This window comes from Rhea americana, unplaced genomic scaffold, assembly GCF_003343005.1.
Source record: "Rhea americana isolate MKP2758 unplaced genomic scaffold, rheAme1 scaffold_73, whole genome shotgun sequence".
Classification (NCBI taxonomy): Eukaryota; Metazoa; Chordata; class Aves; order Rheiformes; family Rheidae; genus Rhea; species Rhea americana.
Genome location: NW_028186901.1, coordinates 3,718,131 through 3,730,484, shown reverse-complemented (window position 1 = coordinate 3,730,484; position 12,354 = coordinate 3,718,131). Strand labels below are relative to the sequence as shown.

Genomic DNA, 12,354 nt, shown 5'->3' with positions numbered 1-12,354 from the left:
AATGATACAGCAACACCCAGAGGTACCAGGGCTCCTGAGCCTCACAAAACTGCTTCTGTCCAGGAAGAGAAACACAGAGAATGATACAGAGCTGGGAGGGGGCAGAGAAAGATTTTTATTGGAAGCTGTTAAAGTGGTTGCTATGAGACCTGCTCCAGCTAACACAGGCACAGCAGCGAGTGTGAGGCTGATAATTCGTACCTCTTGTGTTATACCTTTCCTTTACGCTTTTCTTTTTTTTTTAACATAGCTTTTATAGTTGTTTAAGATCAGAGCAAGCACCTGTCAGTTGCTTTTTTCTTCCCTTCTGCTCTCTTCTATTGCCTTGTGCAAGATGGAGCTAGAAAATGAAATGATCAGTTCCTCCAGCAATTCTTCAGCAGGCTCCAGAGAGTACAAGGTGGTGATGCTGGGAGCAGGGGGAGTTGGCAAAAGCGGTAAGTTTCAGTAACAGCATTTTGGGGGAGAAAGGGTGAACTGGGAGTGTAAAGTTCAGGGAACAAGAAGGGCTTGGTGAGAGGTTTCATTCCTCTGTGTGTTGCACATGACTTGGAYAAAAGAGCCTATAACTCGGGACTGGGGCAGTGAGTCAGCTTAATCTGTTACAGAGTGAAATGTTATAAGCCTTTTTTGCTTTGAATTTTTTGCAAAACCAAYCTTGACTCTGTTGGCTTTGGGGAAAGAGTAGTCGGCTTGCTGCCGTTAGTGTAATGCGTGGTTCTGCCAGCAGTCATGTCGCGGTAACACTTTGTGAGGGGTGATGGTTTGCTGAATAGTGTGAATATAACTTGTTGGCCTGGCAGTCCTCCTGTCCAGAGGGAGATGAAACTACCTGCAAAGTCAGCTCTGAAGTGCAAAGTGAGGAGGATGCCTACAGTGGTTATATTTTCTTCTCCACATCTTTTCTTGACTTTTTTGCTGAGTGTCAGTGTGGCTCAGCTGGTATTAGTCTCCCATACTGTCTGGACAGCTGTAGGATGCATATCTGAGTCTCACCCCAGGTGACAAGGTAGATTTGTAGCATATTTTAATATCCCTGTCCAGTGCTGGCAAGATTCTCTACTGTCTGGCAATGGTATCTCTTCAGAGGAGTTATTATTTTCTCTGGACAATGTTTTTTTTTTTCCTAGATACTATCACCTTTTGATTTATTCTCTCTGACACTAGCATTCCCTGTTCTCAAAAAGACTTTGCTGAGCATGCAATGTCTGTCTCAGTAGCCAGTATATTGAGCTGGCCACACAACAAACCTGTAATTATATCTTCTGGAAATTAATAGGAAAAAAAAAGGAAAACGAAGAAAAGAAAGTAGTCTAATACATCAGCCTTGATTCCATATAAGTTTCAGATCAGGCAGGATAAATAAACTGTGACAGTAAACTGTGGTAACTGTACAGCTCAAACAAATTTTGTTTCCTCTTCAAACAACAAGATGAGGTATAGAAACAAGTATTGGGAGTAGATATAATTTCCCCTGTATATTTGTAATCTCTGATTTCTTAATACATTCAGCTTCAGGTTCAGCTTTCAGTTAAAGCTATTTCCTTTCAGTATTATCTTACCAAGCAAACCATATTTGCATAGATGTTATGCTATGATCATTACATAAAATGAGGGAGAGGAAAATATTGGTTAGCTCAGAGTAACTTTCTGCAATTTCAAATTAACTTACCTATGGCAAAGCAGATATCCAGAATGTGTCAGCTGGAACTTTCAGCAAAATGTCACTTGTCTTGCCTTTTTTTTTTTCCTGAGTGTATCCAAAAGATGGCAGCAATTTTTTCAAAATATGTTTTTGTAAGAACTATGTCATTTTGAAGATTTATTCTATGAAAAAAGGGACACTACAAACTATACTATATTTATAGTATAGTTGAATTACAAGGGACAATTTTTATGTACACATTTAAGAAATTTTAGAGTTTCCATTTAAGAATTTTAAAACACAAATGAAGTTTATTAATTTCTCCTTGGTCAGAAAATCTTAGCTAATCATCTTGTGTGAATAAAGTCTTCAAAGCTGTGGATTATGCAAAGTAACGGTACGTCTCCAAAGCTGAGAAAGACTGAATCATTCTTCAAGAAGACCTGGGTGTCTGTGTGATCTAGAGAAATAAAATGGCATGATGTGAATAGTTATGACATGCAGTGAGATTAATTAAAAGCTTCTGTGATAAAATAGGTGAAAAAAACCCCGCAATTTACTAACAGGGGACTAGAAGAAATGGGGTGGACAATTCATCGTTTATTGACTGTGAGGTTCCAATGTGGCTTGGGCTTGAAATATTTCAGTAGAACCCTAAGATGGTCCAAAAAAACAGGATTTCAGTAGGAATAAGAAAGAATTAAAGTCATTTTATGAATCATAAATTCATTTTGACTGTTGTTCAGGCAGAACAATTTAAACTAGATTAAAAACAGAAAAAGGCCTGGATGACTACTGTCCTTTACCAAGATGAGCTCTCTTTTGCCCTAGTGATCAAGATTCACTGTGTCCAGGAAATTACAAATCTAACCATAAAAAGCAAGGTCAGAGATGAGAGAGAAAAATAGTTTAATTTTCACCAGAGTGTGGCAGATACATGAAATGCAGGATGATATGTTGATGATACATTGGTTTTCTTCTCCTTTCTTCTCCTGCCTCCCTCCTTTTCTCTAAGGCATGAAAAAAGCAGTAATGGCTGGAGCTAAGTTGCTAAGTGGGAAGCCTCTTTTGGATGAAAGCCTTTCAGGTCCTTCTTTTGCTTGACATTAAATAATTCATGTTTGAGAAGAATTTTCTTTAAGAACCAAGCAGCAGAATTGTTGGAAGATTTAGCCTGGATGTAGTTCACTTCTTGGGATCCCCTGGGCAATTTGTTCTTCTATTTCCTACTCTCTTCTGCTGTCTCCTTGTGACAGTTTGTGTTGTATGTCTTGAAGTCCTTGCATTGACAGCTTCACATTCATTTTAATGGGGCTGAGGGTGGAGAAGGTGGAGAGGAGGGATTAAGAAAGGGAACACCAAGAATGGAAGTTCTTTTGACCTTGATATTTATTAAATACTTGCTTTGAGGTTTCAGACTTGTTTCTTGTGTTCTGTATCCCAAAACGGCAGCTATCCAGGAGAAGAGTGCATATTAGTCTCATGTTATTGGGCTATTCAGTGTAGTAGAAGTTTCACAAGAGTTAATAGTCAGAAGATACACTGAGGACATCCACATCTAATACCCACTACACTCGGAATACTCACAATAATGATGCACAAACTGCAAAATGATTTAAGAATTGTGATTTAAGGGTCCTCCTGTTTCAAATTTGGTTCTGAAAAAAAAACCCTTTGCCTCTATTTTGCAGAAGGAAAAAAAAATCCTGCTTCTGAACAAATAGGTATGTTTAATTAAAAAGTATAAAGCTATATGTAAATTGGCTGGGAAAGTGATTTCTGTATCATGTAATTATAGATTATAGATTCCCTAGAATGAGTTATCTCTTCAAAGAGTTCTGAAAATAGAACTGTTTTGACTTTCAGAGCAATATGCTAGTATATTACTTGGTGTGGGTTGTGGCTGACATAAAGCACTTTGCCATAGCTTTGATGCAAGATAAAACCAAAGGATCTAACTTGAAATAAAAATAAAATAAAATAAATTTAAATTTAATTTAATTTAATTTAATTTAAAAAAAGTTGAAGACCACTTTGAACAAAAAGTAAATTTTTGTCTGAATTTCATTTGATTATTATCCATACTAGAACCACACATCTCTTAAAAAAAAAAGAGAAAAAAAAGATTTTGACATTAAGTCTTCTCTACTTTGTTGACAAATCTCAGGCCAGACCTACCCCAAGTTTACTCACCCCTAAGAATCTTTGTGGTTTTGAACAGGTTTTGCTTACAAGTACCTTCAGAGCTCTGTCCAAAACCTAGTACTTTCATAATTTCTAGCCAAACAGTGCAGCACAAAGTACAGGGCTTAGCTTAGTTTTTCAGTGTGACAAAAATTATACACTAAGAGCCTCTAAATCCAGCTCATTGCTGGCTTATATTTAGCAACACTAATTACACTAATAACAATAATTAATTACAATACACTCTGCAAAACATTAGCAATAATTAACTGAGGAGGTTGTACAATGACTACCAAAAGAACAAACAAATTGATGTACTTGGACATGTGAATAAAATGGAAAACYTCTGTCTCACAAGGAATTATTATTACCTAGGCATCCTTCAAATGCACATCAGATTGCTTCTTTCCTCTCATTTGCTGAACGAAAATGATGTTCTGTTTTCTTTCTGTTTCTGTTTTTCTTAATACCATTTAAACTTGTTTCATTTATGGATAAAGAAGATCTTACTCCTGAGAACTGTAATTAGATGTTTATCCATTGAACAGGTAGAGCATAGATGCAAAATGAAATTCATGCTATTTATCCTAAGAAAGTCGMATTTCAGTTGAGAAGAAGAATTACTAAAAAGAAAACTATTAGAAATCTTAAAAAATATTTTTTTTTACCTTAGAGACATTGTGCCTTTTCCTGAGATTTATTTCTCAAAGTGAATGCCAATTTGTTTGTTGCCTCTTAAAAGATTTAAAGAGTTTGCCAAAGAATTACCCCAAGATTTCTTAAAGTATATATTTTTTAATTTTTTTGTATATTTTTAATAAAAATTTTAGATATATTTTTCTAGACTTCAATTTAAAAAGAGTGGGAAGGAGCAAAGGAGAAGGAATTAAGATAATGGTTTTCTCAARGGTGTTTTAGAAAGAGGGCAAAGAAATGTATTTTTCAAGCTGATCTGAATAGAGRTGTCTTCTGTTCATTTCCTTCATTTTTTTGCTCATGGTGCAAAAATGCAGTATTTTATGAGTGACACATCCCATTAATTTCAGGATTTTACATACAAAATTGGTACCAAAACATATGAAAACAGSAATACTTTTTCTGTTACAGGAACTTGGATACTAAAAATTGTATTAACCCTCAGATTTCTTCTATTTACGTGATCAACTACCTTTTACAGACCAGTTTTGCTTATTCCATATAACTAGACCACCTTCAGTGCTTATCAGTTTCAAGTATGTCCTCATATTAAGAGTCTCAAGTAAACAGAGATTGCGAAGTTAGTTCTTACASCACAGAGAGCCGCCTGGAGAATGGAGAACTGGTCCAGTCTTACTGTTTGTTCATGCTTTGGAGATAAGCTGGCTTGATCCAGGCTGTATTGGAAAAGGATGAAGAGCCGAACTAGAGATTCCTCTTGCTTCAAAAGAGCTCAGACTGGGAAGGACCATTTGGGGCTGTTTTCTACTGTTGCAAAGCTCCGTATTTTAGAACAAACTTCATAAATTGATCAAGCAATTTCTCTTTTGTTTTGTTTTGTTTTTAATTTTCTCCCTTGCCACTTAGACCACAAGACCACAACTTCACTACTTTAGTTAAATCTTTCCTTGTCCAATTTCTATCCAATATTAGTCCACAGATAATGTATTGTACTTGTACTGATTTTATCGTTTCACATAAGCATAAATTATTGTGGATCTCTTCATGAGGCTGTAGGACATAGCACAGTAACTTTCATTCTAAATTAATATCTGTTTTTCAAGTATGCTGGATCAAAATGATCCTTGGTGCAATTAAAGAATATTCTGATTGATGCTTTTCAATGTACATCTGATATATAATGTACTTAAAATGATGTTGCAGTTGTGATAAATCTTTAATGTGATAAATAAGAGGCAGCTCTGTCCTCTACAGACCAGCCTGAAAGCTCGCTCACACTTTTTAGCCAGTTTTGTGTAGTATATTATCCACTTTGGCAGTGACTAACTGTCTATGGGTGCTTTTGTGAAAAACACACAAATTCTTGCTTATTACAAAAATCCTCTTCTGTCTTTTCCCCACCCAGCACATTTTCCTTTACTTATCTGCTGGGAGAACATACTGGCATCACAGCCATGAAATATCAACTAACCTGAGCTTAGACTGCGACTGAATTTTGGCTCTACCAGCTTTGGATTGAAGCAATTCCTTTAAGCTTTATAATAAACCTCGACAAGTCTAATTGCAATGATCACAGACAGAATGTTGTAGCTTTTCAGCTTCCTCAGTTGCTTAAGACATTCTCCATGAGCTGACTCCACTCACACTCCCATGAGAAAATTCCTTCTCCCCTAAAGAAAAAGGAAATGCAAAGTTTTCTTCTGAGTTATACTCAGAGAAGGATTTGAAGCACATCAGAGTCATCATATGCCAAGGGATAGTTGGCAACAGGATGAGAAGAGAGRTCAAAGATTTCCCTCATTTGATGGACATGAGATTTTAGGATTGGCTGAGCTGYGTTTGGAGCTGTAGTTTTTAATCACGGTTAGGTACAGCCATGCAGCATTCCTACTGAGCTACTGACCAGATAGCAAGGGACAGAGAACAGAGAATTTCTAAGAAAATATTTCTGTGCTTCCTGCACAAATAGCTAATAACTGGGCAAAGTCTTATCTTTGATCTCCAGTGTAGGGTAGACTTTGTGGAACCATCAATATATAACTCACAAATATATTGCCAGCCAGAATAATAGAGTGCAAGGAARATATTATCACAGTCTGGTGCCTGATATGCTCTGTTAGGTCCTGCTGTGTTTCCCACCTAGTAAATGGTCAAGGGAAAGAGTCTGGCCTTCTGTTTTCTTCTGAGTCAAACTGATAGCSAGGAGGAGCCTGGAAGATTGTTATTGCTCAGTATGAGCTAAGGTGAAAAATGGCAACCTCTTGAGCATTTTGAGTTAGAGCTAAAGTGAATTCTTTTGTTTCTCCTTGCAAAGTCAGCGTAAATATAGTTTTTGGTGTCTAATTTTGTGCTGCTTCTCCTGTGGCTGCATCAAATTCCCATCTTTCCTAACTTGAGTAGAAATTGGGACACTAGCATATATATTAATAAGTACAGACATTCCTCATACCACTGAGAAGTCCATCGTGGCTGGAATAGTGTAAACTGGGAATTGCAGTCAAGGTAATGACGAGTTACAAATTTTGTAATGAGAGTGATGGTGGAGTAGGCTATGTATTCTACACAAATAAAAGGATTGTACAGAAGGCCCACTAAAGCTAGACAAACACATCCCTGGGAATCTGCAGCTTTCAGAATTTTTGGCATAAGATGGACTAAGAACTGGGAGACTTGCAGGTGTGGAGTATGGATRTATCTATGATCTCTAATAGCAAACTGTTCTGATATTTCAATTACCTTCACAGATAGCCCTGTGAAATAAATGCACAGATTGCATTTATTTCGAGTTTGATTTTGGGTAATTTTAGCTTCTAGCCATTTTATCATATCATTCCTTTGATAACAAGATTGAAAAGCTCCCTATTCTCTTACTTTTCTATCTGTCAGTACCTGTAGACAATGATCAGATCACCCTTTGGCCTTCTGTTCAGCAGACTGAGCATCTGAAGCATCACTTGGAGAGACCTATTTACCTGCTTAGACCATTTTGTAAGCTTAATTTGAGTGCCATAGTATTTCCACATTGATTTCTAAATGTGAATTCCAAAATCTGACACACTGTTCTTTTGGTTTTACTAGAAGCAAGATTGCTTGCTGGTTTCTGCTTAATGTTGTCCTTTTCTGTTCCTCTATGAATAACGTGKGCTCTTTTTGTTCAAGTGTAATTCACAGAAATCATGTAAAAGGAAATATCTACAATAACCCTTAAGTCTTTTAGTCTTTCTTCCAGCATTGTCACCTGTATTACCACATCTCTAGTGATAACCTAAATTCTGCATTTCCATATGCATTATCATGTTTTGGAAGTATTTTGCTATGTTGTGACCATTGAAGCATATGACTCAAACMATTCTGCACATCACTGGTATTCCTTTTTTTGTCTTTAGGGTGTTGGYCATCTTCTTGGCAGGATTAAACACATTCCTTATTTATTAATTTTCTTGATTATGGGCAAACCTTGTAGCCAGAATTATTTGCCTTAAGGAAATAAGTTAAAGATATTTTCATTATTTTGCTGGTTCATGTAAGCCAATGACCGGAAGGACAGAGGATAAAATTACGGCTCTTACATTTAATATTTCTGCATGTGAGTACCAACCGAGAATGTCTGATGACATTCAAATAGCCCTTGTAATCACTAGGCCTTGTTCCAGTWTTGGGTAGCTTGCACATGTGTAAAGTGGTTTTATGTAAATGGGACTGAATGCAGCTGTAATGTGAAGCATTAGGAAAGTCTGTTCGGCTTCTYTCACCGTAACATCTGGATGATGAATACATACTTGGATAAGGCTAGCAAGTGAACTGGTCCATGTCTATGCCACTTTGTCAAATCAAATCCTGAATACCAAAGAGCACCAAGGCAGTTCCAATATGGGACAGGGAAAGCTATGATATATGAAGGTTATTAATATCAAGAAAAGAAGACCAGTTTGCAGGAATTTGAGGAGGAGAGAGACCAGAATTTCTGATGGAGAGTAATGAGTTAAGTGTGGATTATACTTAGAATGTAGAATTGTTGTACAATTAGATATGTGGAAGATAGGTAGACATGTTGTAGAATTAGAGTGTAGAATTCCTATATGTATGAGATCTTCAGGCACTCACTTCCTTTGGTTATTAAGAGYAGTATATGCCCTTAAACGTTTGCTTAAAAGCACAATAGAGTAGATTTTGGAATATTCGTTGAAGGGAACAATGAAAGTTGTATTAGTTTAATTATTATATGTTAAATTAAGATAGAACGATACATCCTAGAGATTGACCATGATGTACAAGTACTTCTGAACAAAGAAGTGTTTACAGTCTTCAATCTCTCTTATAAAGGATGCTATCATGCTTCAAAATTGTGAAAGGCACTAAAAATCATCAGGACTTTTGGCTGAGACATCCTAACCAAGCTACTACTATTAGTAGTAGCACTACTGAAGCTCCTAGTCTATATGAACAGCATCTTACGTATTAGGTTCAGGCTGCTTAAGAGATATCCTAAGGCTGCTCTCAAGGCTAGACTTGTTTGCAATGCTCTGCTTCTGTTGTTCTGTTGTTGAATTGGGATTCATGGATTCAGGATCTCCATCTAAATTTTTCTGTATGAACTGTGATGTCAACTGATTATAACACATGGAAGATTATATTAGYAAATCTGCTTTTCACACACAGATTCATTCCGAGAGGGTTTCACTTATACAATGAGCATTTCAATGAGAATTATACTGCTSTGCTTTCCCCATTCATACTGATTGCTATTAAGAGATAGGAAACTTTTTAGGCTGTTCCCTGACAACAGGAATTGAACTATCAAGGACCCTCTCAACTTCACCACACACAAATCTGCCATTTGAAATGCCCRGATCTAAGTTTCAAATAAGGGAACAAGTGCTGTTTCGTGACAATGACTGGGCATTGCCGGTATCTTTCCTGTAAACAATCTGTTGAGGCAGCCACAGGAACTGTTTCCATTCCAAGCCATCCCTGCTGCTGAGCTGAGCCATCTGCAGCATTCGACACATGCTATCTGCTAGAATTTGGATGAGATTAAATCCATTAGGGACACTCTTCAAAGCACAGTTAGGAAAGGGCTTCTTTTCTTTTTTTTTCTTTCTTTCTTTTTCTTTTYTTTTYTTTTTTTTTTTTTTTGCTGTTGCTGCTTTCATCTCTTCTCCTTCCATGTTTTCCATTTAAAGTCCCACCATTCCTCCCTAATCCTTTTCCACTTTTAATTTGTTCATTGACTTTAATTAGTCTGCCTTTATGCCTGCAAGCTTTTCTATTTTTTTTTCTTTCCAATATAAAGAGAAGCTGGAAGACTCATCATAGTCACACAGCTCCACTGACAGGTATTGAATGTTATTGATGCACGGTACAGGGTCCCAGTTTCTCAGGTCTTGCTGTCTTGGGAAGACACTTTGCTGCAAGCTAAAGCCATTTGCTAACACATTACGCACCCACGAATCAGATCCCACTAGGGATATTGGTTAAATTTTGTTTCAAGTTGTCAAGAAACTACTCAAAAGAAGGGAAGAAAATAAAATCAAATTTGTGTAAAAGAATATCTTAGGAGTTGCCAAGTTGGGCTGTGATGTTGCCTTCCAAAAGATGTATGTGTTCAACTCTGCTTTCTATTGTAAAGCAGAACTTTCTCTATTCTTTTCATTCAGATAAAAAAAATGAAAACTAAAGCACCTATTAAAGGGGATGAAAAATGCACTCACAAATATTTTTAAATTTTAAACAATGACTCCCCTAAGATTKTCCTCAGTAAAAGCTGGAATCAAACAGCTGAGAAACTGATGCACCTGGTTCTGCATTAGCTGCATTAGCTTGACTACATTTATGAGAAAAGCTGTTAATTAACTTCTTTCCTTGCAATATTTTTGGAATGCTGTGCAGTTTTGTAATTCTGGCGTGTCTGCAGATGTGTAAAATAAAGGAAACCTAACTGAAATTCCTGTTCTCTGTCAGATCTTGTGATTCCTTTAAGAGCTTTTCATTACCAACCTACCAGCTGGATAACAGCTCGTTATATCATACTGAATTTCTGACTGCAGATCAGGATCTGCAACATCTTAAGATAAACTTCTCTTTAAAAGTCTGAAAAATAYGTACCATTGTTTCACATTTTTATTCAGAATATTCAAGACCAAAAGCAAATGTCAAATCCTCGATTATTTTAAGTCATCAGAGTAGTTTCTTAATTGGTGGAGAATGTGAGGCAGGATCTAAAGTTTCCCCTTCTCTAAACTTTTGGTTTGAACTGTCTTAAATAGAAATGATGTTCCTTTCTCTCTCAACTTGACTATAAGGTAATCATTGGGCATTTTCTGCCCAGGGTAATATTYGTATTTGAGTCTCATGGTGAGGTAGACATTTGTTCATTCCACAAAAGGCCTGAGAGTCTGCGGAAGGTCTGCTTCAACGTCTGATGTCGTAGATTGCTTCTCCATACAGCCGAAGAATTAATTCCTGTGCTTTATGAGGTCTCCTTACASTTGCACTTCTGCTCTGGAGACATTTTCCTCCCGTACTGGGAATAGAAGAGAAGAAAGAGCAACCTATCTTAATAATCAGGTGGCCCCATGAGCTGCAGAAGCCTGTTTTCCTGGCTTCCTTTCATTTACAGTAGTTACCTTTGTGAATTCTAAAGTTTCTAATAATAGCTATGAATTTGCATCATAATCTCYGTCTCAGTGGGAACTCTCTTTACTAATCTGTTTTTGTGAAAGTTGAATCAAAGTACTATTTTTGAAATCTCTCCTGTATGAAATTTGACTGAGATTTTATAAAGTTGTTAGATGTCTGACATAACAACAAGCAGTACATTTACKTAAGTCTCTACTTCTTCAGAAAACAGGCTCAAAATGACAATCAGCTGGAATATTCAAAGGTGGAGAAGTAGTTGGCAAAAAAAGGAAAACAGAAGACACAAAAGAAAAGCTCAGCAGAAGGAAGGGGGAATAGACCAGAAGTGAACAGCTAAAAATGGAGAAAAAGGAAAAAGGGCAGAAGCAAAAGGTTAAGAAAACAGAATACTGGACAAAGATGAGTAAAAATGGTAAAGGAGTAATGGAGTGGAAGGAGAAAGAAGTAATTATCTTAGAAAGARTACTGGTTTCAGATTCTCTCTTTTTATTGTGCTTGCTATTAGATGCTGTTGGGCCACACTTAGACCCCAACATCTCTTGCGGGCACTGGTAGCCAAAGAGTATACAGAGGTCATGTTAGTGCATTTCTCTCCTGCTGCTATGACTTCTTTTCACATGTTTCTCACTCATTGACTTTCCAGGATAGGAAGCTGGAGAGGCATCAACAGAAATTTCCCTGTCATGGCACTTTTTTCTGACCCTTCAGGTGCTGTGAAACAACTTGCCCCAAGCATAGACAGGGGTATGTAAGTCTAACAGGAATTTATGGGATACTAGAGCAGTGCTTCTCCTATCTGTATTTGTTACGAGCCCYGGAACAAAGGAATTTGTGGACCCCAACCCTAGCAATACCCAGTATCTTCTGAAATCACTGAGAGGCCCAGCATTTGTCACTCTTTTCTGTTCTTTGAAGAATTCACCCCAAACCCTCAAATTTTTAAATAATGAATCACAGTGTTAATAGAGATATATTTCTATATAGAGTTCTATTTTTCCTCAGTCTGGGAAAAATGTCAAGATGTAAAGCAAAAATGTATGTATTTCTCTATATGCTTTCTTTTGGTGATTCAATTGTTATGTTTATTCTCATTCCCTTAGCTTTTATTTCACCTCACGCTTGTCTATAAACAAACAACTACCTCCTTGTATTCAAATGTGGACAAATGGCTGGAAGAGGAGGAATCAAAACAAAGTGCCAGTGACAATAAACATTTCTAAATATAGATT

The 12,354-nt window shown here is 36.9% G+C and overlaps 1 protein-coding gene across 2 annotated transcripts in view; it reads left to right on the top strand.

Annotated features, from left to right (window-relative positions):
• Positions 1-12,354, top strand: part of RIT2 (Ras like without CAAX 2) — a 214,063-nt gene that overhangs the window by 36,106 nt on the left and 165,603 nt on the right. The window contains exon 1 of one of the 2 annotated variants that reach the window (XM_085321926.1): positions 335-437. The exons of the other annotated variant lie outside the window; for it this stretch is intronic. Within the exon in view, the coding sequence (XP_085178052.1) occupies positions 335-437 (103 nt within the window). Of the gene's footprint in view, positions 1-334; positions 438-12,354 lie in introns of those variants that run through there. 2 annotated transcript variants of the gene reach the window in all.